Below are 27,410 nucleotides of genomic sequence, written 5' to 3'. Positions count from 1 at the left end.
AAGTCAGGAAGGTAGATGAGTGATCAAATACATGATCTTGATTTCCTTTGCTTTGAATACATCGACCACACGCTTACATCCACTCGCCGCTTTAACCGGACACTTCCGACACCAAATATGAGTTTAAACCATGCGGTAACAGGCGCCACCATACAGAAATCCTGAGATACACCATATGCTCATTTGAGATATCACATGTATTTATAGCATAGATACTACTGCTGTCATGCTCACAGCCCCAACGCTGCTTCCAAGGCATGTCTACTAATCGCATACGATATATCAATAACGCATAGTCTAATTTATATACAAATCACTCCCTTCCTCCTATCTACCTATCTCACAAACCTGAATCGCTTTAAACAAATGTCACTTGGAAGCAAAGGAGAAGACAGAAATCATACAGGTATACATATTAATGAAGATAAAGTAACATGACTGAACGAAAGAAACGATGGGAAACTGAATTGATAGGGAAAGTGTTCGTAAAGGTAGGGATGCTTGGTATATGTATATATATATACATAAATATGCTTCCTTGATACTTCTTCAAGAAGTGGTAAGGATGAGGTATGATTGGTATTATCTGGCGTATCGTACTTTTGCTGTTTCGCGTTTCACGTTTTATACAGAAAGGTCGTAATAACGTGTTCGACCGGATAAAATCTGTTTTCATATGATCAGCTTATTCCTGGCAGGTGACATTCCAACGTCGAAGAGGGTATCACTCACCACGCAAAGTAATGCGTATACATTTTGGAGGAAGGATGAACTGGCATTTCAAGTTTGAAAGCGTTGAGTCTATCATCATAACAACTAATGTCAGCATGCCCTTTCTACTGATACCTGGGTTACAGAGCAGATGCTAGACTAGGCAAGAGCGAGAGGGAAGTGACAAGCAAGATGCATGAGTAGATAAGTGGTGAGATTCGTGTTCAGATGTTACCCACTCTTGCTTAATAGCCATAGCCAACTCCGGAGTCAACCTGTTACAAGTAGCAGGTTCGCTTCTCCTATCGTACGTCCCACTATCATAAGTCTGATAGACAGCGCATTCAGGCGCCCAGTTGATCCTTCGTCTAGCCACAGGAGCAGTCATCGATCGGTTCTGAGGCGGCTTATTGTTCATCGTTCCGATTAGTGATAAAGCAGGTGCAGAGGAATTTTGGTTCGGGTTGGCATAGAACGATTCGTTACCTCCATTGGTAGTGGTAGTGGGCGAATCGAATGGTGAAAAGGCAGGTGAGAACGGATCGTATGCTGGATCGACCTGCGGTGAAGGGTGGACCAATCCATCTAATAATGCTGGATTGGAGGAGGGTAGTTGAGCTAATGGGCCGGGAACGTTGTTCGATGAGGAAGTATGAGTGGAATTGGATCGTTGTCTACTCTCACTTGAGGAAGCAGCTTCGTCAAGGTTGGAGTATGATGAAATAGCTGAATACATAGCAGACATATCTGTCAGCCAACAGATCTTTCAGTATTCACTCCGCCACACTCACCTTTCAAGATACCTTTCTTGGGGATAGCATTCCTGTCGATCCATGCGTTACCCCAAGTAGCCTGGAACTCGGCATCTGCTTCTGCCGAAAGTCGAGTCTTCGCCAGGGTCATAGTCACATCCTCAACAGTTTCACCATCCGACGAATCGTCTGCAGAATCGTACTCTTGATCGGTCACGGCAACAGCATGGACGACAGTAGGCGCTTGAGCGTGATTGACTCGGACAACCTCAGGACCGGTCGAGCCGGTGGGACTAGACATCGACTCTCCCATACTTCCTAAAGAGGGTAGAGAACCATTCTGTCCCTGTCGAGTAGCCGTGTTCTGATCCCAGGTCGGTTCGCCGGTGGCGGTGTTGGCGGGGGTATCTTTCTTGACTGCTTCAGCTCTTGATCGTAGAGTATGTTGTCTTGCAAGTTTAGCAGCGGGTGATAAGCCAGCCAAAGCTCGGTCTTCCTCTTCATTCAGACGATCTGATTCAGCTACTGCGTGGGAGATTGTTGCCGGTGCAGCTTCACCTTTACCTTTTTTGTTCTTCTTGTCTTTCTTCTTTTTGCCGTCCTTTTCAGGTAAAGCAGCATCTTCGCCCTCTTTAGGTTTGTCCTTGAAGATACGAGAGATTCCCATCAGACTGAGAATAATCAATTGAGTAAGCTGAAGGCGCTGCCATATGCGTCTCATTCAACTTACCTGTTCCTCCTCGCGAGTTTACCTATACTGCCCATCTTCCTAATCATCATACTGGCTGATGATACCGTAGAAGACAAAGAGATATTATCCGTAGACATGTTCTTCATTCTAAACAAACTTCGTTTGCCCTTCTCCTTCTGTTCACCCGAGACAGTAGCCGTACGTTCAGTCTCTGCTAAACTGATCTCACTACCCATGGCAGCAGGGTTCATGGTGAATGGCGCAGATGGAGCTCTGAACTCCTGAGGCGGTGTAGCGGGAGGAGTAGCAGAGCGGGTGGATGATTCGGAAGGAGAAGCGAAGTGTTTAGGTGGAAGTGACTGTTTGCCGATCGGTACTGAAGCGGACGGAGCTGAGACCGATCGTTGCTCTGTCTTCGCGTCTTTGTCCAAAGCCTTTCGTAGTCTACCTTTCAGCCCGCCAGTCTTTACCATTTTATCGGTCGGTTCAGGAGTGGAAGAAGGTTGAGACAATGGAGACGGTCGAGATGCGGAAGGGGTATTGGTGGCATTGGTGATAGGGCCAGGATGAAGAGGTGTGGACGCTCGAGAGGTTGGAGCGATGGAGGTACTGGGTCTGGGAGCGGGAGAAGCTGTTCGAGCGGCAGAAGGAACCTCCCGAGAAGCAGATCGCTCACTACCTGAAGAATTCGTTCTGGAGTGATCGCCTATTCTGGGAGGAGGAACTATCGCTTCTTCTACTGGTACGGGAGGTTCACGCTGCTTCTCGGCAGGTCGGGGAGGAGGGGCATGGACAGATTGAGTCCGAGATTGGTCTTGAGCTACTGTACCAGATGACGAGCGAGATACCGATGCCGCTTGTTCCTGTAGGCCAGTCGGCATGGACGAAGATCTCGGTAAACGCTCAGTGGAGGGTTTGGTGGAAGGACCCCGCTTGTATGGGTGATAAGGTTGAGGAGGTTGGGGTTGCTTGACAGGAGCGGCTTGGGGTGATATAGCATTGTTTTGATAGTCTTGTTGCTGAGGTGGTGGACGTTGGTAGGAAGATTGTTGATCAGAGTATCCGTTGTTGTTGTTGTTGTTTCCACCGTTGAAAGTTTGACCACCGGGGCCCGAGCTCGTTCTCCTCCTTTCATAACTACTATGGTCAGAACCAGGAGCGGCTGGAGGAGTCATACCCCCTGGATGGCCACCATTCTGCACAGAGGCCATAACCATATGTTGGTAAGCGTTCGCCCAAGCTGCAAAGTCAGCTTGAGATTGTCGGAATTGATTGTAGACAGGTTGATGGGGATGTTGACCGCCTCCGTTTGGGAAACCCTGGAAAGGGGGATTGTAGAATGCTGTTGCAGGTACAGGGTTGGCAGTCCAAGATTGTTGGGGTTGTACGCCGTACATTTGATGTTGATGCGTTGGAGGGAAGTATGAGTTTGCAAAAGGTTGGTTATATGGAGAAGCGTTGGAAGAGGTCGAGTTGGTCCTTACGTGTGGTGCAGGAGCGTCGTAAGGCGATTGAAACGGGGGTGTGGAGCGTGATCTTGGTTGATCGAATGAAGGGGTTCGGTCCATGGAGGGAGGACGGTGTGTTGAGGGCTGCATGACAGCTGCCATGGTGCTGTGTTGTATCGTACTCAGCAGGTGGCAGAGGCAAAAGGCTACGTGGATGAGTAGTGATGATGATGACTCACGTTGACACCGTCAATCAAAACTTATATTCTCATCCAACCTGGGATACACAAGATCTGATCCCCAAAGCAGATTGATCTATTCTATGCTTGTCTATGTGATCTAAGAGGATGATGAGATGGGAAGTCAGATGAGTTGTGCTGGTCGTAGTCATGGAGGGGCTAGTGTGGTTGATTGGGGATTAGAGTGAGGAGAAAGAAAAAGGGGGATATGGGATGAGAAAGAGAGTCCTAACGTTCAAAGGGGGTGTCTTTGATGGAAAATAGCAATGAACAACGGAGTGATTCTATACGACAAACACACAGACCACCACGCGCTACTACTACTACTGCCATAGCTTTGACTTTCTCCCCCTCTCTCTATGTGCTCGTCCTCTTCTCGTTTGCAGTGGTACTCCTTGTGCAGGTATAAGAATAGCTTTGGGGGGTAGAATAGAACAACTCACAATGAGGTATGCTTGATATCTTCTATGACTATTCGAGTGCAGTCGGGAGTGGGTGCTGAGAGAACCGAAATGATAACCCGCAAGCGGTGTTTGTTGATGTTTCGGAAACTAAAAATGTCGTTGTTCGTCTTGTCTTGTCTCGTCTCGGGTTATGATATGATGGTGTTGTCTGTTCTATTTATGTAGGTGGCAAAAGAGGAATGAAGAGAGAAAGAATGTCTAAACAAAGTCAGTATGTTGTTGATGAGATCAAGTTGAATCAATCAAGAAGTGGAAGCAGAAGCAAAACAAAGAAAAAAGGTATGTGCGAAAGAGTGGTGCAGGTGCAGGGTTCGATATGATGGATGATTGTGTAAGCGCCTATGTGGGTATATGTGTGCATATGTGTATGCTACACGATGTAAGAATGGGGAGATGAGGATGAGGATGAGGATGTGTATATGCAAAGTATAAGAAGTTGATGGAACAACGACACAATGTGGATGATAAGGTTCTGGTAAAGAGTTAACAGATATAGAGGAATGCTCTTGGCACAAACGATCCTATCCTTGACTTTCCGACTACATATGTCAAATGTTGAAGTGAAACTGCGAGTATATATGAAACGCCTCTCTATACGCTCTTACTTGGTTACGAGCTACGAGCATGTACTGTATCACCCAACTCATTTGATGGTGATCAGGTCACACCCACTCACCGCACAGACCATCAAAGCGTAAGGAGGAAGGATACGAGTAAAGCAAAACAAAGGGGGGAGAGCAGAGGAGTAGGGTGAAATCAACAACAAATGACAACGATCCATGCGTTACTTCCCTCAAGTGGTTGACGAGGATACTCAAACGGATACACACCAAAGATACACATGAATCAGATATATATCGAGATAGGTACTCACCTCTGACCAAACGAACCATCAAACAACCTTTCAATGACTAATACGTTCCGTCTATCCTGTGTATGCCCTGTCCTGTCCTGTTCTGACTTGTCTTGTACTGACGGCTCTTGAGATTCGTGTGAGCAGAGTATAGTGATGATAATGATAGTGGTGTATGATCAATGAAACAATCACTTGTACGATGATATCTTCACTCCCACAACTAAACTGCGAAAAAACAAACTACTCGTACTCCTTTCACGAGGTAAGGTAACGTCAATAATCTCAGATTTAACCTTTCGGTGAGGACCGGGTCCCGGAATCATTCTCTCAACACAGCCTCAAAGTGGTCAACCACAACAACAAACGCAACGAGGGATGATACAGTACATGAACTCTACTCATAGCATGTGATGCCTACTCGTATCCTCTCGCAGACACCACCTCGACCGCTCTACCTCTAAATATAATACATCAATCAACAATGAGCAACAAGAGACAACAAAGATGAACGCGCTAGTACAGTACACTCCTCCGAAATCGAAAGGCACAAGGGATGACGTTGTTGTTTTGACAGGGTTTAAATGGTTTAAGCTACCTCACATACCCTGAATGAACGACGAAGAGACACGTGTGGCACGCCCTTTGAGTGGCGTTTGGCGTTTTAGGGAGCGAGGCCAAAGGTAGGAGAGAATGGATTGGTTATGATGTACAGACAGACTACTAGTGTAATGTTGCAAAGCGGTCAAGCCCAAACCACCTTGAGCTTACGATCCACACTCGTTGACAACACAAAAGTACGAGTGTTCGTTGAGCGCGCAGCCAGCGAGCAATACCCACTACAGACTCGCCCTAAGATGATTTCCGCGTACTGTACTCCCTTCTCAGAAACAATCCTCGGTCTAGACCCATGACCCTCATATGAGAATATATTCTTGCGCGTTGTTCCTTTCTTCCTCCAACCTCCACAAGACCACCTGTTCTTCTCATACTGCTCTTCTGACGCACTTAGACTGCCGTGAGCAGCTTGCGAGCCTCTGCATTGCACCCTGTTCAACCAATCGAGCTCAAAAGTCCATATGAAATCTCACGATCAGACAGGAGGCGCAACAGAATTATCAACCGGTCCGATTCACATTACCAGATGCCATTCCATAACATCTCGTCCAAGAAATTCACCAACCCCAGAGGGTCAATCTCCATCTACCCCTATATGGCCCATCCGCCTAAGCCGTCTGTCGATGGCACCGACGCTGAGCACGACGACGGTGGGGATTGGACATACAAATATCGATTAGAACGAGATACCACGTCCTTCCTCAGATGGTTCATCGATCCATTGTACGATACCGAGAAGACCGTCAGAGAGACCTTAGATGATGTGTTACAGCAATGTAATTCAACGGATTATAGCGGTCTAGGCTCAAGTGAGCGACCCAGGGAGGATCAGCTGTCCTCAACTCCGTTCGATACTTGTGGTATTCCAACCGCAGGGAAGAAGAAAAAAAATCAGGCCGAAGTAACACTCCAGGCTATATGGGAGTTTGAACGATGCCTCTTAGCCAGACTCTGTTCAAGGCAAGATGAGATTGATGCTGAAAATACAGTTGTCAATGTATATCTCGATCATCTGGCGGAAGATGAGGTGGTAAACCTCAGAAATAACGCCACGAGGACATCGAGACATCGCACTTGGTTGAAGAGCGTTGTGTCTTGTAGAGAGCGATGATGTTTCTGCACTGTGCTGTGCCGTGACGTAGATACAGTAAACACGCGGGATCAGCGTATCCTACTGTAAGTTATCTTCTGTTGCAAAGTCGATCTCTTTCAACCCTCCGTCGACGGCATGTATACGTGCTTCGCAGCTAAGATGCCCCCCGAGCACGACTGATCTTCCGTGTAGTGTATGTGATTTCTTTATTACCTTGAGCTCGTCCGACTGTCAATTTGATTCAACACAGTTTTGAGAGCGTCACCCTTTCTGTGAAGTTTTATCTGATCACCTGTACCATGCTCCTTAAAAGTGGAAGTCTAAGCTCCCCCAAAGACTACCCTGCAACAGTGCTCCCTTAAATCTCAGGAAAAATCATCAGAATCAGACTGATGGGAAGCTTCGTTGGTTGGGCAGAATTGTACGACATGTTGAGCGGAAGGGGGTTACTGTATTGGTAAAATATGTAACTTATAATCGCAAGTTATTCCTGCTCAACGAGGGTGAGAGGTATATGTAAGTGGGGTAAATCTGCAGTGTGGGTGTTGTGTTGCTCAACAGACACAGATCTTTTCGTGCCCTTATCTAGCAGGACACGCGTACGAATACCCAATACCAAACATCATGCATGATACAATGAGTGAATTGAACAGTGTACATCACTGTGAGATGCACTCCATTATGTTTCCGCTGAGTCGCATGCACAGTACATACATCTACAAGCGATCTAACCCCTCTTCCCTTCCCTCCACCTATCCCTGTCCTGCCTCTCTTCCTCCCCAACCATCCACCCCCTCAAACCCCTCTCATCGGCCTCCTTCTCCTCAAAAGACGTCATGATCCTCGGTCGACTCTTTGCACCGAACATCCTCCTATAAGTCCCACTCGCAACTTTCCCACTTTCCTCCAACGTCCAAACCAGCCTTTCCATCTCATCACTCGTCAATGGGGGCGGTATGAGGCCTTTCAACCGTGAATGTTCCTGTGACGCCATCGAGGTAGGGTACTCCCCACTGTGTGGTGGAGGCGAGGGGAGGGAGGTGGTAATTTGTGTACCGGCGGTATTCAGGATGGTACTCCATTTATTCCAATATACATCTAATCGCCTGTTTATTCCGTTGGATATCGAGGGAGGCAATATATCCTCAAAGGATGATAATATCTTGATCGAGTTTAGGTTGTGGTGGTATAATTCAGATCTGAGTATATGCAGGGACCGAAGTAGGTTGTACCTATTCTCAACGGCCTCTGACTGTTGAAGCAGGGATTGTTCTCGTACAGTGTGGTGAGCCATACGGGAAGGGAGCGAGGAAGCACGATGTGATTGATCAGAAGATACGGGCGAGTTGAACGGATGATCATCAGGTAATTTCCTTTCCTGCTCTTCGTGCTCTGCCGGAACAGTCAGAGGTCCACCTTCCAACCAGCTTCTCTTGGGTTTGACACTGGGTCTGGGATTGGTGTCGCTAGGACAAAGGTGTGTGGGGGGAGTAGGAAACCGGTAATCTCCTAGATCAACTTCCAATGACCTCTCTCCCGATCCCGATCCAGATCCGCTATTCCGAGTAATGTGGGATACCGGCGATATGCTCGTTCGACCATTGAGGGAAGTATCTAATAGATCCAATGCACTCCCCTGCTGAGCTCTCTGACTGATCCTCGAGATCGTCCCCGTCCCTCGGGCACCCTCAAACATCTCCTCTTCCTCCTGCATGGAGGGATGGGACGGTGAGGCGGTAGAAGTGAATTCGGAAGAATCCATAGGGGGGGTGACGATCTCCCACTCTTCTTCTTCTTCGTCGCTTGTGGATCCGGCTGTCCCCCTTGGCGTATTGTGAGGCCCGCCGGGGAATGTTGAAGAAGGAGATGATCGATGTCGCAGGGAAGCCTTCCTCCCTGCCTCTTTGGCTTTTGACCATATCCGCGATCCCTTCCTTCGTATCGACGTGAGATCTCCTCTTCCCAACGTGCTTCCAGAAGCTGATTCATGACTGATTGGATGACGAGATCCTGACAGAGTGGAGGACGATTTAGTCAGAGTGGAGGATGACCGCATTCGATTTAAAGAGGGTCGAGGAGACAACAAGTTGGATAATCTGATTTTATCTTGAGAAGACTGACGAGGACGAGAGGTAGGTATGGGGATCCATTGGAGGTCGGCCAGGATATACTGAGAGCGGGAGGAAGAGGGAATACAGCCAGAGGTCACACGAGGAGAGGGAGGGTGGGAATGCATCGTGAATACGTCACTTGGTGAGCGGTCGCAGAGAGAGGGTGACGGTGAGATGGGCAGTAATGGCCGGTCCTGTGAATGGTCTTCCACTTGTAAGGGGTAGTTTTTACTTTTCTGATCAATTACCGCGATGATGATTTCCAGTGTGCAGGCTAGACTTGATACGCACTTGTAATCTCTCACAGACCTCTACTCCGACCTCGATCTGAGTTGAGTTAAGTGTCGTCCAGATCCGGCTGCGTGATTACAAGTGGATTTAGCAGCGTGATGAAACGGTGAAGGTGGGCGTATCAAGCGTGAATATCACCAAAATGTGAATATAGCGTACTCGTACTGCAAACCAAATCCAAAAGAATAGAACTCACTCATGGTTGTACTTCCTACATGCTAAGACTGACCTAAAAGTCTAGAACATTTTGGGTCTGATGTTGAGGAATCGAAGAAATCAGCCGCGTCATGAAAGGCTCGCGATGTTCTGGTCTCATCCCATCCATGTCTTTTTCTTACTTCCATCATGTCTTCGTTCTCAGAATTCAATTAGATCAGGTCCACACCCATCCCGATAGTCTAATCTATAAATCATGCTCTACAAATCAAGAGCAAGGAGAGGGAAGAAAAATGCGATAGGAAGTCTTCCTGAAACGCTTACAAGCCCTCATAAATGAACTGGTTCGAACCGTCCACCAAACCTTCTGATGGGGTATGTCACCTACCCCTAATCTAAAGGGACCTGAGTGCTCAGGTGGAGTGGAGGAAGACCTCGTTTCATCTTTGCTCCCTCCAACGAAATAACAAGGAGTGGTGGGACTGGATAGAGGATATTGGGTGCAGGCGTGGACTAAGTATTCAATTATGATGTAAACCGTAGTGATCCAGTACAGTACAGTACCTCCCGCAAAGGAAATGCCAAATTAACCTCACCTGAACCGCACCTGCATCAAATTCTCACTTATACTTGATTCATGTATATGTATGTAGATAACGAACGGATTTTGAAAAACGACATAAAGATATGAACATAAGTACCTACGAAAACTCCGTCTAGCCCTCTTAGATTTGTACCTGTTCCCAGCGGCCAAACGAAAAGAAACGAATCTATGAAAATGGATCGAATTGAATCCGAAATTACACTAACTTATCTACTCTCACCACCTTTTTATATCCCTTCGTCTTTTGATACACCTCGCATTTTCCAGTAACTCCCTCTTCTCTCACATAAAAGCTTACTCCCTCCCGCTATACGGCTCATACTTCCAGATCCTAGCCATACAATCTCCACTTCCACTAGCCAAGTACCCACCTGATCTAGCCAGATCAATTGAGATGACAGAGTTCTTGTGGCCTTGTAACATCAATTGCGCTTGGCCAGTCGCGATGTGCCAGAATTGGATAGATCGATCTTTCGAGCCGGAGACCACCCATTGACCATCGGGGGAAATGGCTACGGAGAGGACATAGTCCTATATCGAACGTATCGTGTCAGTCGGACTGGTACTGTATGGTAGTATGACGGGAAAAGTATTTCTACCCACCTTGTGCCCATTCAGGGTAGATTGACAGGTACCCAAGTTCTTTTGGATATCTTTGGAACCAGGTTGAAGGACCTCGGCTTCTCGCTTCGTACCTGTCAAATCCCAGATTCGGAGAGTTCGATCGAGAGATCCGGAGACAAGGCATTTGCCGTCAGGGGAGAAAGCGACACTGAGGACGGAGCAGGATTAGCGTTAGTTGAATGCAAATGAACGACGAGAAGAATATGATGTAAAGGAGAAGAACCGGGAAACGCTAAAAAAGCATTAGCTTACCTGTACACGGAATCCTTGTGTCCCTTGAGTCTCTCAACCTGCTGTCCAGTCTGGACATTCCATACTCTGACCATCGTGTCGAGTGACCCGGCAGCTACGAGCTTGCCATCGGGAGAGACTACGACGTTGATTTGAGCGTTAGCCTCACCTTCTCTTCCACCGATGTATGTTGTTAGACAGGGTTTGCTGTTGATGGTGATTCTGACAAGTACTCACGCGCAACACTGGTGATTCCCGCATCAATAGGCCCATGTTCATTATGAATGAAATCCTCAATTCTCAAATCAAACACACACAATCCCTTTTCGATATCCCAAATTCTGGCTGATTTATCACCCGATCCAGAAACCAAGAATCTACCGTCCCTCGAGAAATCGAGTGAGTAAATCTCTTGCATATGTCCCTGTAGGAGATGTCGGATTCGCTTCTGTTTGATATCCCAGATCTAACACAACGAATGAGACATCAGCGTCAAACATGCTTGTACAACCCAAATGTTGCCAGGATGAACACACTCTAATCTGTCGATCTTCCGCCCCAGTAGCTAAGAATTTCCCGTCCGGACTGAAACAGATACTTCTGATGTACAAGTCGCCTGTTCGATTGGCAGCTTCGTCTTGGAGGGTGCTGTGATGAGATTGAAAGAGATATCAGCACGCAGCTAACGAAGCAATGGTATGTTCTACTAGGTGTTCTGCTCTGGCTTGCCTTCCGAGAGCAGTTCTGTGGGATTGCCTCCACTCACGTCACTCTTCCACCAGATTTCACATCGTAAATCTGAGCAGTCCTGTTACATCCCGTAGCCAGGTATTTACCGTCATTCGAGAACTTGACACAGCAAACGACGCTGTAGATCCCAGATGAATCAGCTTGTGACTCCTTGTCGCCTCTAAACAGGATTGACAGTGAGGCTGCAACTCACGTCTCATGCTCAAGGGTATGTACCAAAGCGACATCCAACTGTTTCCTCATTTGACTGCTCCACATAGCTTGCCAATCCCCACCTTCTTTTTTGAGCTCTCTCGATACGTTATCCGGATCGAGGTCTGATAAGTGGACGGGAGGAGATGGAGGGACGTTGGAAGCTGCGATGGCTCTTTCCCTATTACGTCTATCTCTTTCTCTATCTGTTGATGTGGGTCGTGGGATGGCTCCTCCGGGAGGGGGATAGGGTGATCGGGCTGAGGTTGGCGCCAAATTAGCTTGAAAGATCTCGAATGAACCATGGTACAACGGAATGATGGATATTATGATAAATGCGCTACTCACATCCACCAGGCTCAGCACCGTTGAGAGCAGGAGCAGGGAGAGAATGCCCATAGGGAGGTCTATCCCTCTCGTCGTTTCCTGGTCTAGGTAAGTCGGGTGGTGAAGCTGGTCCACCAGTGTTGGGTGCACCTGAGGGTCCTCCACCGCGAGATTCCAATTCTCGTCTGAGTCTTGTGATTTCGCCTTCGTAACTGGATGAGCAGACAGGTCAGTACAGCATCGATAACTTGAGAAGCAGAGTATGACCCACTCTTGTCGGACCTTGGCATGGTTGGCTTCGAGCTCGTATAATGATTGTCTGATCAGACCGAGTTCGTTGATTTGCTGCTGGACTGGAGGTTATAGCAGGAGTATTAGCATATATTCGGGTAGTGTTATAGCAAGAATCAAGAACCAAAGAAATGAATTCCCTAATCGTATGATCGTAGCAATATATATCCATATTGGATATGATGTATAATATTCTATCCCACCCTCCTACCCATAGGAATGTATTCCCCCATCCCACCCCTAGCTACCGGACTAAAGTCAAGACCGTCCCCCATCCCACCCCAGTCTGCCAAAAGACATTAAACTCACTCTTCGCCTCGTATTCATCCCTTTGCGCTTTCCATATATTCCCATCCTGCCCTACTTGCTCAAACTCATTCTTTATCAATTCGAATATATCATTCAATCTGGCATTTGAACTTGATGATAATACACTTGGCTGTTGTTGTTGTTGAGGTATTTGCTGTGAGGGTGGTGGTGGTTGTGATTGAGCTTGAGATTGGGAAGTTGCACCTGCAGGTGGGAGTCTGTGATGCTACGTTGATCATACATCAGTATTTTGTATAGTCGATGCAGACTTGATGTGTAGATACGTAATGATGGAGTGAACGACGCGAAGGAGGATGAACATGAGGATGACATTCAGATGACATACGTTATATATGGGAGGTTGCATTGTATATCCTATGCTTGTTCCTAATCTCGTACTGGGTATATGAGGGCTGTGATGTGGTGGAGAGGGTAGAGGTGGATGGATGTTGAGGGTGTAAGATGAAAGTATAAAAGGAATGTATGAGGACGACAAGTAGTGGAATGATTTAATGTTAGTTTAATAGTTGATCGATGTTGAGTGGTGAGTGGTGGTATGGTGGTGTCGACGTGCTCTTCTTCAACTACTCCTACTTAGTGTCCGTGCCCCTTTGCTCATGCTATATGTTATTATAGCCTTAGCTCCCTTTTTACATACTCTCGTATGAAAAGAATATAAGCTTGGACCTTTTTCCATCTAACCCTGAATCATCCTAGTCATCCCAGTCATCCTAGTCATCATCCGCATAAAGTACTGTATGTACCAACCAAAACAAACCTCCGATCAGGTACAGCTAGGTCAAAACTGATTGATTATGTAACGACTGCACATACTACCACGTGACATATGTTTGTTACGCGTCGAGAGTATGACTGGTGCAAAGTGACAAAAGTCAAAGCTCAAGAGATGTTACGAGTACAACATTGCAATCACGATACAATATACAGCTCACCAACAAAGATCCTCTATCTCTTATCATCACGCTGAGACGCTCATGCGATGCCACCACCAATGTTTACCCCTCCCAACCCATCCTCGTCCTCAAACCCACCAGGAATATCCTACTCGCCCATCCCCTCAACCTCGGTTCACAGACATCATCGAAGAAATCTCCCAGCCAGATCATCACTCTCAAACAGCTTCTCATTCGCACCCACACCAGCTCACGATCACCAATCCACACTGGGGGATATATCACTGGACGAAGGTAGCGATCTAAGCTTTTCATTCTCCTATCCATCGAAAACACGAAATAGACGAACAAGAAATGACGGGAATGGTAATGGCAGTTTCATAGGGGGTGATGTGGTTGAACAAGGTAATAGGGGTATATCTCAGGTATCTCCCCGAGTCCGATCCCACGCTTCGTCTAGGACTGCTACGCCTTCTGGAATCAGGAATCTACCAAAATCGAGATTGCGTGAGACGTCGCCTGGTCCACCTAGTAGGACTAGGAGGACATCACCGAGGAAGAAGGCTCAGACGAAGGACAACCTCGAGCTGGTGACTACTGATGAGGATGAGGAGGAGGTGGGTATAGCTCAACAAGGTGGAGAGGAACCGGAGCAGGAAGAAGAGAAAAGCTGGAGTATGGTGGATTCCATGAGACTTTGGAGACACGATGCGATTATGCAGCATTTGTATGAGACTGCTGCGTTTTGGGGAGATAAGATCTTGAGCTGGACAGGTGAGTCGAGCGAATTCTGGCAGATGACCAAAATGTCTTACCTTCTCAACCATTGGAATTGATCAACCCAAATATTATGTTGAGATGGGCCAATGCTAACTTCTGTTTCCTGATAATTTTATAGGCGACCCAAACGATGCCTTCTGGCTCGCCCAAACACACTTTCTAACAGGCCATTACCTCCGAGCGGAAAAATTATTGACCGACCCATTACCACCTCCACCGAAGATTGCTCTAGGCGCGAGGGATAAGGGCAAAGGGAGATCAGACGACGATGTCTTGATGAATGGTCATACCGAAGTGCCTGTAATTGGAGAGGGGGGAATGGAAATAGGAATGGAAAGGAGGTTGGTGGATGAGAGTTTGGCTTGCAGGTATCTTGCTGCTCAGTGTTTGGTGAGCTTCTTTCTTTCCAGCTATCACTTGGGATGATGGCCAGCTGATATTGGGGCAATGTAGGTGCATCAAGAAAAGTATCATGAGGCATTGGAGTTATTGGGGGAATCGAATCCATTCAGAGAAACCGGTAAGCTGAGCGGCTGCATATCTGCCTTGAAAGGAATCACCCAATGATTCTTCGCGTATTTAGGTCCCGACAAAGGTCCAGATACACCATCACAAGACGAGGGTATTAAAGTGAGTATCACCGTTGAATGACTATGGGGCACCCTAATTCCATACTACAAGGCATCAAGTCTGATTCTGTAATGGGAAACAGCTTCACTCCTCAATATGCCACTTGCGAGCATTACTTCATCTCCGACTTTCTTCCTTCGCCCTCGCCAAGGAATCATTCATGGAAGCTTTGATGTTGGACGTGAAGAACTACGATGCGTTCAAGGAATTGATAGAAGGTGGGATGATGAGTGAGAAGGAGGGTGAGCGATCTTCTCGTTGCATATTCTCTTCTAACTTTTGAGCTCACCGGCTGTATGATCGTAGAATGGGAATTCATACGGAACTTGTCGTATCGTAAACAACTTTCAGAGGAGGATGGTCATTTTGTGAAGTTGATCTATATGACCAAATTGAAGAAGGTGAGTTGGTGTTGGACCTGCTATGTTGTAAGATGAAATCAAAGCTGATAAGTGTATGTTATGATACGTTATAGGACGGCCACGTAAGAGAGGTGGAGGAGGCCCGACAAGCATTGACGAAGCAGTATGGGTTGGGCGATAATTGTGATGTCCTTGTTGGGCTGGCGGATGAGCTGTATTCGAAATACAAGTGGGAGGAGTGTTATGCAGTGACGACGAAGTGGGTCCAGTCATCTCACTGGATTTTGACCTATTCTCATGAATGTTCAATGGAAGTAATTCCTCTTATACTGATGCTTCTACCCGGTTGATAGGATATTATCCCGCATACCTGGACATCCCACAGCTCTGCCCTTACATCTCTCATGCATGCACCACATCCACCGATTACGATCGTCCCTTTTCATGCTGGCGCATGACCTGGTCGAACAGGATCCTCAGGCTGCTACGACCTGGTATGCCGTGGGGTTGTGGTATTTTAGCGGGAAGAGATGGGCGGAAGCTAGAAGGTATTTCAGGTGGGTGCGACGTTCAATCAAGTTTCTCATGTCCTTCTGGAAATTTTGGAGCTGATCATGATAATAATACAGCAAAGCCAACCTGATCGACTCAAGATTTGCTCCTGCATGGATTGCATTCGCACATTCCTTCGCATATGAGGGGGAACACGATCACGCTATTACTGCTTACTCTACTTCCGCGAGGCTATTCCAGGGGTAAGTGGAAACCCTCTCATCAACCTGCGCTCTTCATGCCTTGCTTTCCCGCGTGGCTTCCGTGATGGAGATCACGACGTCAAATACATTAATGGATATATCTGGATGCTGATCCAGATCTCATATCTCAGATCCCACCTACCACTCTTGTTCATAGGGATGGAACATCTCCAACTTTCCGCATCGAATTTGGCGGAAGAGTATTTCAGAGCTGCGGAGGTTATCAATGCTTCGGATCCGTTGTTGTTGAATGAACTGGGTGTGGTGGCTTATAACAAGGAAGAGTGAGTGATAGGTTTTTAGAAGCACAAAAAGACGTCATCATTCACTTGATCTTGACTGAATACTTCATCTCCCTTGTTGCAAGTATATCTGGTGGGCATCGTACGAAAGCTGACTTGATTCTACTTTTGAACATAGCTACGACCAAGCGGCGAGCTACTTCCGTAAAGCACTGAGAGCCTCTTGGGAGATGCAAGGTGTCAAGTCGGTTTGGGCAGTGACGTATTGTAATTTGGGACATGCGTATAGGCATATGAGGTAGGTTCATCTATACGTCAACACATCCTATCTTGCTCTATGCAGGACATAATGGTCTCCACTTTTCCAATGACTTAGACTGATCATACAAGTTATGTGTTACATAGGAACTACGACAAAGCCGAACACAACTATCGTCTCACAATCCGCTTGGACCCAACCAACTCCATTGCCTATTCCTCCCTCGGAATGATATGGCAACTCCGCGGAGAGATCAGAGAATCCATCAAGATCTACCATCAGTCATTATCCCTCAACTCGCAGGATCCCATATCAACGGTCTTACTTGAGATGAGTCTTAGGGAACAGATGGATAGTCTGGATCCGACGACGTTACCTGGTTTGCCGGGGAAGTTGGGGGAGAGAGGGATGGATCCTTTTGGGGTGCCTAAGGTGAGTTGGGGGCCGTAGCGACCGCAGGGAGTGAGGATTTGAGGCAGCAGACGGAGCGAGGACTCAGAGGAAATTATGGATGTTTGGAGAAGGACGTCATGATTTCAGAACGATGGCAAGAAGTTGCTGACATCGATGGATCCTCAAGTCCTGAGCGGGGCAGTTCGAAGTAGACTTTTGTCCCGTGCTGATCATCTCGCTATACTCAACAACCACAGGGAAACCCAATATTCGGACCATTACCTATCGAGCTTGATCCGGCCACGCTCGACGACGCAGGAGGAGAAAGTATCATCCATCCTCCTCCCTCCCTTCCACCTCATACACCGTCTGGCTATGCTACACCCTCTCATGGGAGGTACCAACTTGGTGTAGTTGAGGAGATCAGTCAGATGGGGAGGGCGGATTTGGATATTGAAGAAGAGGTTGGGGAGGGGAGTACGATGGAGATTGAGGATGATTAGTGGTAGTGTAATGAGATACGATATTGCCAATGCCGAGTCTTGTGCCATCGGAATTGATCTTCAATGTGCATCAGTATTTGTGTTTGTAGGGTCTTGGAACCTTTTCTATTGTGTGAGCAGAAGACGATGATATTTATAGCTTGTGCTGTGCCAGCGGGGTATAACGAATACACCGCATAACTGCTGATCGCTAACTCGGCCGTACTGAAGTGTTGACTTCCAATCTATATACAGAAGATGTCTTTCTATTTATATCGATATCGAACACAAACATATGTGTAAACAAACAGCCATACGTGTCATAAAATGGGGTTTGCAAATACATTTCTGCATTACGCTTACTTGCTGTACGGCAGAACAAACACGGCCGCCTAGCTGTAGATGTATCCTGATCGGATGACCGTGCGATTACGACGAGCTGTAAAACTCCCTTATCCCTAATGAAAAACGGCATGTTCGTTTGTGTTCCTGCTCAATTGCTCAGGTGTTAGATGCTCGTTTCGGAAGATTCCGGTAGAGTAGATCTCGTTGAATTGCAGTGACTGTAGCTGTGCAGCATCAACGTGGGGTTTGCGGTGTGTCGGTATAGGGTATGTGGAAGATACGATCCGGGTGAGACATCGTGGTCATCGTCATTTTATGGTCATACCTACCTCGCCAAGTATCATCTTCATACTGGGCGGTAGATGGCTTATGGCTTTGGATTCCCACGAGCCATCATGTTCACTGCACTAACGCATCGCACCTGTATGCATTCGGACTTGTTTACTCGTTCCGTTTCAGCAGAGCAGATATAGAACATAGAACAGCTTTTAGTGCAAGGGTGTCTCTCTGTGTTTCGGACAACGACTTGTTGTTTCCCCAAGGGCAAGGAATGGGAAATAGGGGAACCACTTAACAGCTTTACGTCACTCTCAGATTATAACGGGAACCTGAACCACGTTGCTTTGGATATCTCGCTGTAGTGAGAAATGACGCTAATGTCACTTCCTTACCCTATACCCTGAGGGACAGTGGGACCCTTTCAGGTAGATAGATGGAATTTATTTTTGGTACCTATCAGTTACATCGCCTCAATTTGACTGTAAGCTGTTAGTTGGTCGCCGCTTAGCTTAGCATACGCAGTAGGAGGTATGCAATGTTGAAAAACAAAGTGAAAATGAAAAGTGTTGTTGATGGATTATGACTTTTCGTCTTTCTCATTATCATCATCATCAATCGTTGTTGAGAGGAGTCTTGTTTGAACAAATCATTGTTTGTCTGGTAGGTATTGTTAGTGTCAGTTGGTTTCACCTTCACCAATCTAATCAACAACTGAGAAATCAATTACTCCGATCTTCCATCAATTTTCATCACACTTCGACAGTCAATCGACAATCCTCCTCCGCAGAGACCAAAGATACTCGTATAGGAATATCAGTGCATCGCAGTATAAAGTATAGCATAGCATCGGATATTCATTTCATCGTGAGTTCTACTTGGCCTGCTTGACACTTGACCCTTGACGCACATTGTCTTGGCTATGCCGTATTATCTTTTCATCGTGCATCGTACATTCATCTATCGTATCATATGATTCCAACATTCCTTCTTGGTATTTCCTCAAACACCGCTTTAACTCTCTCTTGACTCCACATCCAATTCGTACACTGTTCGGTGGCAAATACATCATCACTCATCATCCATCATTCCCATCCATTACGCTTTGATCATCATCGCATTGCCATTTCCCAAGTGTTATCCTCAAACACATTTACCCTTTTCTTTTGGTGGTTTACTCTGCGGCATTCAATTGTTCATCGTTTGCTGACCATACCTTGTACCACCTATCCTATTCGCTTCCTACCTCGTTATCTTAATATCGACTGGCCTTGCGGGCATACCACATCACACCAAAACAACACAATAAACCCCCCTTCCCTTTCACTTGAATTTCCTTTGATCGTTCACGTTGAACGACACAACCCTTATACCTCTACCTCGCCTCCAATAGATCCTTTGATCGCTCAACCCCCCTCACACTCAATCCGATCTCACCCATTCAACAACCCAATCAACAATCAACAGTCAACCCATTCGTTTCATTTATTACTCTTCATCTTTTCTTTTCTTCTTACATTTCACCTCTTTCAAAAATAAACATCATTTGTTATTGATCCATCTCAACGAAGAAGAAGGCAATAAACAAATACACTACATCTACCTCAACTCTACATTTTAACCTATCAGTCAACCAACATGACGACGATAAACCTTTTCACCCTCTTATCCCTCTTACCTCTCCTCGTCCTCGCCTCTTCGTCTGAACAGCCGAGATGGAGGGATCCAGCTGCTCCGCCTTTGGGCATGAAGAAGAGGGCAGCCGCAGCGACTGCACTCAACTTTGAGAGTGTCGGTGATACCGGTGTCAGTGCGCAGATGGTACGTCCCCCTTCCTCCCATTCTAACACTGCAAGAATGCTGATCTCTTTCGCCACTCTACTCTAGGTGTTCTTGGGCAACAACAAGAAGATCTACGTGCTGGACAAGACCGAGAATAACCCCGTGGAGATTACTGGAGAATATGGTACCCACCCTGCTTGGGCCACCGAGTATGATATCGAGTCGAATGAGTGTGAGTACATCGGTCCTCCTTTCTTCCTTTCTTGCCTCAGCTTGAAAGCTGATCAGATCTTTCATCGAACAGACCGAACAATGGATGTATACTCGAATACATTCTGTGCGGGTGGTGGTGTTTTGGGTAATGGTACATGGGTTATATTTGGTGGTAACCAGCGTAAGTCTTCTTTTCCTTGACAACGATCATTTCAGGTGGCTCAAGCTGATCATTCATGCTCTCTCTCACAGCTGTAACGACAGGTGGTGTCGCTTCTACAGATGCCGAGGCATACTCAGACACTGACGGTGGTACCGCCATCCGAATGCTCAACCCCTGCACCGACGAATCATGTCAGTACATCCAAGGAGAAACCTCGTACTCTATAAACGCAGAAAACACTGGCGGATGGCTTCAAATGACCGGAAGAAGATGGTACCCAATGGTAGAAGCTTTACCAGATGGATCATTGATCATCATCGGTGGTGACAAGAACGGTGGATATGTCAACACTGCCGCCCAGGATAACCCCACATATGAATTCTTCCCTCCCCGTGCCAATGATCCCGTCGACTTACAGTTCCTTACCGACACTCTACCAATCAACCTTTACGCCTTGACATGGTTGATGCCCTCTGGTAAATTGTTTATGCAATCTGGACGCAAAACGATTCTTTACGATTACGAACAGAAAACCACCACCAACCTTCCCGACATGCCTTACGCGGCTCGTGTCTACCCTGCTTCAGCCGCTACCGCCATGCTTCCCCTGATTCCCGACAATGGCTACGCTGCTACCCTCTTGTTCTGTGGTGGATCCAACACCACCCAATGGGGTAACGACGGTACCGCCGGTTACAACGTTACTGCTGTCCCTGCCGATAACACTTGTGTGAGAATCACTCCTGAAGGCAGTGCCAAGTACGAAGACGACGATTTCATGTTTGAAGGAAGAAGTATGGGTCAATTCGTCATCCTTCCTGATGGTACTTTCTGGATGGGCAATGGTGTTGGTATGGGTACTGCCGGGTATGGTGACGATGGATACTCTGTCGGACGTGAGTTTTTCTTCTACTCATCTAGGTTGTCAACCATATCTCTAAGGATGATAAGCTGACATCCAACCGTTTATCATCCAGAATCATACGGTCAAGCACCCATTTACACGCCAGCCATTTACAACTCGTCTGCCACCGCTGGGTCGCGATGGAACCGAACTGGTATCACCGCTTCTACTAACGAAAGAATGTATCACTCGGTCGCCATCCTCTTACCTGATGGATCCATCTTCATCGCCGGTTCCAACCCCAACAAAGATTTCACCACTGCTCAATGGCGATCGCGAACCGACTCTGAGAAATGGTACCCATGGTACTACAATGAACAACGACCCGTCTACGAAGGTCTCCCCAAATCTCTATCATACGGTGGTTCTTCTTTCAACGTCACTTTAAACGGTACAGACGAGACCACCGCTCAGAACACCAAGATCGTAGTCATCAGAGGAGGATTCAACACCCACGCTATTGGATTCGGTCAACGATACCTCCAACTCAACTCTACTTATTCCGTAGATATGAACTCTGGAAAGACCACCCACGTCGTCTCTCAGATGCCAGGAACCAACGGACCCAACCTCTTCCAACCTGGACCAGCCATGTTCTTCGTGGTGGTCAACGGTGTCCCCTCTCAGGGTGAATTCATAATGGTTGGATCTGGTAAACTTGAAACTCAAACTACCCAAGCCAACGAAGACTTGCCAAGCTCGACTGTTATTGCGCTTGTGACTCCCTCGTCTACCGAGTCAGCCTCTCAGTCCGGAGCATCGACAAATACAGGTGCAACCACCACGTCGAACTCTAAACACGCCGTGGTGATTGGATTGACAAGTACGTTGATAGCTGGTTTGATCAGTTGTTTGTCTTTCTTATAAACCTAGCATAGCATAGAGTGGTTCGTGGATCGTTCGTAGCATTTTTCCGTCTCAACATAGCATACATGATTTCCCTTTTGTAATGATTCCTTTTCTGTTCTCACTACTTTCGAGACTCAGTTATTTAGTCTTTTAATCTATTCAAATGGACTTTTCTGTCTCATATTTCATTATCCATCTGGACAATTGTTTGATGTCTTCTGTAGATATATCATTTTAATCATCCTCATCAGTACATTACGATTGGACTTTTTGTTCTGATCAAATCATTCATTTATTTCGAAGATGGACATTTGTCATTTGTCGTGCGTGACAAGGGAAGAGAAGATGGTATATACATGATGATGATGAATATGCATCTAGTGCATGTGCTGTTGTTGGCATCTTTCGCGCAAAGGTCCATGAGATGGAGGTTGAATACATGGAGTGAATTATGCCACTGTATGGGAAAGATTAAAGCTGTGTGCTGTGCGTCATTGCCACTCGTTCACTTTCTGACCAAGTTACGTTATGCGTATCACTCGCTCTGTTACATTCCTGAACCGGTCATCAATGTAGCTATCAACATCATCCTTGCAACAGATAACATAAATAACACATACATAATCAAAGTAAACACGCCAACAATGGGAGCATCCACAACTCTCTCAAGCGACGACAAAGCAAAAGTGAAAAAGGCCGTTCCATCCTCTAGCTCAACCAACAAAATCGTCACTGCGACTGTTGCGAGGGTTTATCAGTGTAGATCTGGGTCGTCTAGGTATGTCTGTGTTCAGGATTCTCTCTCCCTCTCTCTCTCTTTTTTCTCAAGGCATCCATACTGAGTAGGTATGACGGGAGTGATACTGATCGGTGATTCGTGTTGTGTTTGCGTGTAGTTGGTCATACGCTGGTTCAGAGGGGGCATTAGTATTTTGTGCGGATAAGGCGAAAGGGGGATTATGGTTTAGGGTCGTTGATCTGTCTGTGAGTGTCACTTCCTCGTTCATCCTGCGTCTTGGACCCATGCAGGATAATACTTTGTCATAAGACAACTGAGCTGATGTGTTATGATGTACGCATAGTCATACCGCGGTGTCATCTGGGAACATGAACTACCAAATGAGATTGAGTATAATCAGGAGAAACCTTTCTTCCACTCTTGGCAGGGTGATGTGAGTGGTTGTTCAGCTTTCAACCTAGTAGAGGGGTGTCTCCTGTATAGCACAACATTTCCCCAATTCCTCAAATGCTGGCCTGTACTGACGGGTGCATTGAAATGATACTGACGGTTGAAAATGTAGAACTCCCAATTCGCCTTTGTCTTTGCGTCGGAACAAGAGGCGCACGATTTCTACAAGAAGGTAGCTAACAGGTCAAAATATGCTAGTGAGTCCATACCTCACACTTTACGTCTCCTGCTTTCAATCCATCCACTGACTGGTATCTCTCTGGAATGAAACAGCCAAAGTTAAAGAAGATAAGAAGGAGAAAGCCTCCGCTTCGACATCCACACCTACCAAAAAGAAGAAAGGAGGCAAGATTGATAAATCACTTATATCTGGACCTGTAAGTTTTCCTCTCTCTCTCTCTCTGCTTATCTGCCCAACGATCACCTCGACTCCATACAAAGCGTCCGATACTGTATTTCGAAGATGAAAAACAGCTGATCATTGTATCGTCGTCCTTGCTCTTCCAGTCCGCAGGATCGTTCAAACATGTCGCGCATATGGGCTTCGACAGCGAAAAGGGATTCTCGTCCTCTGGTGTCGACCCATCTTGGCAGGCCTTACTTGAACAACTCAGTATGAAGGGGATTTCGGCAAAGGATATTCAGCAGAACGAGAAGTTTATTAAGGATTTCGTACAGCAACAAGGAGGGATTGAGAAGGCGAGCCATCACTCCCTGTTCACCTTCACATCATCTCATGTGACATAGAAGGAGTAAAAGAAAAGCTTGAGCTAAGTTCTATGATCTATGCAGGCATCAGCACCGAAGAAACCCCCGCCACCACCTGCGCCAACCTCGCGTCGAAAACCCGCTCCTCCCCCTCCAGCTTCTCGTTCCGCTCGACCCTCCTCCGTCGCCATACCCACCGCACCCCCTCCGCCACCAGGTAGGACCTCCCTCCCCCCGACCGCTCCTCCCCCTCCACCACCTCCCGTTGCACCTCCTCGAAGCAGTATGCCTCCTCCCCCACCATCATTCGGCGCACCGCCCCCGCCGCCTCCTCCACCTGCACCACCCAGATCAGGCGGATCTGCACCCCCTCCTCCTCCACCACCACCACCTCCAGGAAGAGGTGCGCCCCCTCCACCCCCTCCCCCTCCCACTTCTGGACGAGCACCCCCTGCCCCGCCTGCTCCGCCCCTACCTTCTACAGGGGGAGATACGGGACGATCCGCTTTGCTTGCCTCAATTCAAGGAAAGGGTGTGCACAACCTCAAGAAGGTCGATGCTTCCGAACAGCGCGTTTCGCCCTTGGCTGGCGGGGCCGCTGCTGTTGGTGCTGGTGCGGTGGTAGGTGCTGGTGCGGCTGCGGCTGTAGCTGCTACTACTGAAGATAGTGAGTTTGTGGTCTACCTCCGTCCGATGGAGTATCGTGGAAGCTGATATATGTGAATGTGTAGCTCCTGATTTGGCATCCAGTTTGGCCGCCGCTCTTTCAAAGAGAAAGGCGGATATAGGCAGTGACGATGAGGACGATAGCGATGATGATGAGTGGGATTGATCTGTTTCTTAGGATTGGTATCGTTGTGTAGGTATGTATCGTGTAAGATTGATCTACGTCCTTCCTGCTTTGAGCGCCTCCTTTCAAGACTCCAGCATCTTTCTTGCGAAGGTCGTGTTCATTGATTGTGATTGATCTCACGTCGACATCCTGTCGGTGGATCAGGTCCATTGACCAGAACGAGAATAAAGGATACTGATCCGAATCGATCCGTCTCGCTGATCTTACAATTCTACTGAACCCCTTATTGATGAAAGGTGAGAGATGGAGTTCTAACTTTGTTCTCTTAATTCCTCTGATGGGTACGCGTATGAAAGGATGGGATACTGAACCTTTCATTTGGCTGTGAGAGGTGACCTTCCTTTATCTAAAGGGGTTTGAACAAAGGTGTGTGGTGATTGTAGTAGACCCACTCATTCGATCATTAGACATGAGGAGTCTAGTGTACATATATAATAGCGACTGACTTTTACTATGGGATTTTTCATCTTGTCTTTCTATAAATACGTCTGACCGTTTCTCGACATACTGCACCGAAAGGCGAAGGACATCTAGCTTCCAGCTTAAGCTTGAGAAAGTCAGTTAGCCAAATATCGAATATCAAATCTTGATATTTTCGAATCAAACTCTATCGAAAGACACTTATACCCTCCTTGACCGTACCGAGAGCTCATTAAACGAGACCAACACAAACATAAACATGTTGACCACCTTCCTAGCTTTGCTGCCTACCTCCCTCGCCCTGCTCTGGACATCCTACGGACCGCCCACTGTGAACGGTCATACAGGGTTAGGCATAGAGTCTCTGGTAGAGTATAAAAGCCGGTCGTATCTTACTCGATCAACCCAGGGGGAATTACAGGGAATCAAAATCAGTATGAATGGGGAATGCTGGGTTGGAGATGAGGTGGTGGAATGTCAAAGGCGATTGGTGGGGGGGATGGCAAGGTGAGTGATGTTTCACCCTCTTCCCTCCTGCCGTGTCGAGGATACTAAAATCTGATCCTGTTCCAGTGGAACGATCCCTTTCCTAGCTACTTTACAGATCTACTACTCCCTTCTCACCTACGTTTTACTCCTGGGCGTCCTATTTCATTATTCCGCCAAGAATCAATGGGCAAGTAAGAGAGAATTGATTTGGATGAGGAGATTCACACTGGTAGTTATGGTTATCAAAGATTTTGTAGGGGTTTTCGGCGTGGTAAGTTGAGCTCTGCTCCTTAGACAAACTTCGAGTCGTCATTGCCGTAGCTGAACCTACCCTATCTTCCTTTACCTTGATAGCTCCTCTCATCCCTCTCATTACTCCTCTTACCGATCATCGATAAATCGATAAATCACATAAACGACGTCCAACTGGGTTGGGGAGGGGTTATAAGTATATTCACGGTGTTTGGGTCGGGGTTGTTGACGGCGGGGTACGAGAATTGGTCGGATAGATTGTTGAGCCGCGCTGAACAGTGAGTTGTTGATATTTGAGTATCCAGTTGAGTAGATGAGTTGGAGGAATGGGATGAGATAGGGCCATCACATGGATCTTTATCAGAGTCAACGCTGATCGGAGTACTCGTATGATCGACAGTGGTATCTTCCTAGCCGACGAGGAAATCAACGTAAACACCCTTGATGTCGAGGCGGATTTGCAGGGTGTCGTACTTCTGGACGAAGAGAAGGCTTTGGCCATTGAGGGGATCCCAATGCACAGGTCGGATGTCGATGTCGAGGTTGTTGATGGTGATGGTGATGGTGGGTTAGAACATTCGAAATCATTTAGAGAGCTGTTTGATTGTTTCTGAGCCACTGAGCCTCCGAGCGTGCGGTTGGACTGCGCCTATACCTTGATACGACATATGTAACTTACTTGCTCGTCAGGCTTCTGTGTACTTACCACGACCTGCAATCATGTGTTTTACGTCACCTGTACATCTCATCTTTTAGATTCTGTACTTCTAGTCACTCATGTAACGTATTGTCAATTTCGTCAAAACACAACTCAGATGCAACTTCCTGATCATCAGGTATCGTGTAGCAACCTCTAGGTGCACGACGCACGATGCACGAACCAGTCTACAGTGCAGTGCAAGTAGTAGATCTATTTCAGATTAGATTCATCTTCCATATCCAAATCACTACGAATATCACTATAACAACCTTTCAAGCCAATTACCGAGATCCAACCAAAATCAGGACCAAAAGCGAAAACAGGAAACACGAAAGATGTCACGAAATAATGAAATGTCAAACATCATCTATAGAAATTGGGGAAAGAAGAAGAAGAAAAGATGTCTAGATGAGATATCGTTATTGATAATGTAAATATATATAGAAACCATTATTGATTGATGAATCTCGAGGAAGAAGGAAGAGAGGAAGGGAAGAATCTATATTTGATTTTGATTGGGGTTTACTAGATTATATCGGTCAGGATCCGGAATTATAGCTGTTCGATTCGACGTTTTGACAACATTGATCTAGCTCTATTTGATGTTTGATGTCGGACAACATAGTTCACTTCTTCTACAACTATCGCCTACACTCCTTGAATCCTTTACCTTTCCTGCAGATGTATTGTATTAC

General features: G+C 46.8%; 8 protein-coding genes across 8 annotated transcripts; 5 read left to right on the top strand and 3 right to left on the bottom strand.

The window, feature by feature from the left end:
* Positions 1–728: 728 nt before the first annotated feature.
* Positions 729–3,764, bottom strand: I302_107827 (uncharacterized protein; the record flags this gene model as incomplete). Its single annotated transcript, XM_019193044.1, has 4 exons — positions 729–801; positions 951–1,437; positions 1,503–2,134; positions 2,194–3,764. 4 exons carry the CDS (start codon positions 3,762–3,764, stop codon positions 729–731), a joined length of 2,763 nt encoding a protein of 920 aa, XP_019044521.1.
* A 2,538-nt stretch (positions 3,765–6,302) lies between these two features.
* I302_107826 (uncharacterized protein) lies at positions 6,303–6,887 on the top strand (the record flags this gene model as incomplete). The annotated part of the gene is made up of 1 exon (XM_019193045.1): positions 6,303–6,887. The coding sequence occupies one exon, from the start codon at positions 6,303–6,305 to the stop codon at positions 6,885–6,887; it is 585 nt and encodes a 194-aa protein (XP_019044522.1).
* A 709-nt stretch (positions 6,888–7,596) lies between these two features.
* Positions 7,597–9,105, bottom strand: I302_107825 (uncharacterized protein; the record flags this gene model as incomplete). The annotated part of the gene is made up of 1 exon (XM_019193046.1): positions 7,597–9,105. One exon carries the CDS (start codon positions 9,103–9,105, stop codon positions 7,597–7,599), a length of 1,509 nt encoding a protein of 502 aa, XP_019044523.1.
* Positions 9,106–10,325: 1,220 nt separating this feature from the next.
* I302_107824 (uncharacterized protein) lies at positions 10,326–13,122 on the bottom strand (the record flags this gene model as incomplete). The annotated part of the gene is made up of 11 exons (XM_019193047.1): positions 10,326–10,562; positions 10,635–10,803; positions 10,908–11,025; positions 11,124–11,352; positions 11,423–11,534; positions 11,653–11,754; positions 11,830–12,088; positions 12,177–12,367; positions 12,427–12,508; positions 12,756–12,981; positions 13,102–13,122. 11 exons carry the CDS (start codon positions 13,120–13,122, stop codon positions 10,326–10,328), a joined length of 1,746 nt encoding a protein of 581 aa, XP_019044524.1.
* A 633-nt stretch (positions 13,123–13,755) lies between these two features.
* On the top strand, positions 13,756–17,593 carry I302_107823 (uncharacterized protein; the record flags this gene model as incomplete). Its single annotated transcript, XM_019193048.1, has 13 exons — positions 13,756–14,443; positions 14,568–14,839; positions 14,903–14,969; positions 15,033–15,079; positions 15,162–15,321; positions 15,386–15,480; positions 15,555–15,700; positions 15,795–15,998; positions 16,071–16,196; positions 16,328–16,480; positions 16,617–16,736; positions 16,844–17,129; positions 17,348–17,593. The coding sequence occupies 13 exons, from the start codon at positions 13,756–13,758 to the stop codon at positions 17,591–17,593; spliced, it is 2,610 nt and encodes an 869-aa protein (XP_019044525.1).
* Positions 17,594–19,831: 2,238 nt separating this feature from the next.
* On the top strand, positions 19,832–22,122 carry I302_107822 (uncharacterized protein; the record flags this gene model as incomplete). The annotated part of the gene is made up of 5 exons (XM_019193049.1): positions 19,832–20,014; positions 20,081–20,207; positions 20,280–20,369; positions 20,441–21,247; positions 21,329–22,122. 5 exons carry the CDS (start codon positions 19,832–19,834, stop codon positions 22,120–22,122), a joined length of 2,001 nt encoding a protein of 666 aa, XP_019044526.1.
* Positions 22,123–22,748: 626 nt separating this feature from the next.
* I302_107821 (uncharacterized protein) lies at positions 22,749–24,833 on the top strand (the record flags this gene model as incomplete). Its single annotated transcript, XM_065870547.1, has 8 exons — positions 22,749–22,882; positions 23,001–23,088; positions 23,187–23,276; positions 23,406–23,490; positions 23,567–23,670; positions 23,801–23,992; positions 24,086–24,668; positions 24,733–24,833. 8 exons carry the CDS (start codon positions 22,749–22,751, stop codon positions 24,831–24,833), a joined length of 1,377 nt encoding a protein of 458 aa, XP_065726619.1.
* A 700-nt stretch (positions 24,834–25,533) lies between these two features.
* On the top strand, positions 25,534–26,629 carry I302_107820 (uncharacterized protein; the record flags this gene model as incomplete). Its single annotated transcript, XM_019193051.1, has 4 exons — positions 25,534–25,781; positions 25,848–26,034; positions 26,118–26,293; positions 26,416–26,629. 4 exons carry the CDS (start codon positions 25,534–25,536, stop codon positions 26,627–26,629), a joined length of 825 nt encoding a protein of 274 aa, XP_019044528.1.
* Positions 26,630–27,410: the final 781 nt, after the last annotated feature.

The sequence above is a fragment of the Kwoniella bestiolae genome, chromosome 6, assembly GCF_000512585.2.
Source record: "Kwoniella bestiolae CBS 10118 chromosome 6, complete sequence".
In the NCBI taxonomy this organism is placed as follows: Eukaryota; Fungi; Basidiomycota; class Tremellomycetes; order Tremellales; family Cryptococcaceae; genus Kwoniella; species Kwoniella bestiolae.
This window is presented reverse-complemented; position numbering and strand designations above follow the sequence as displayed.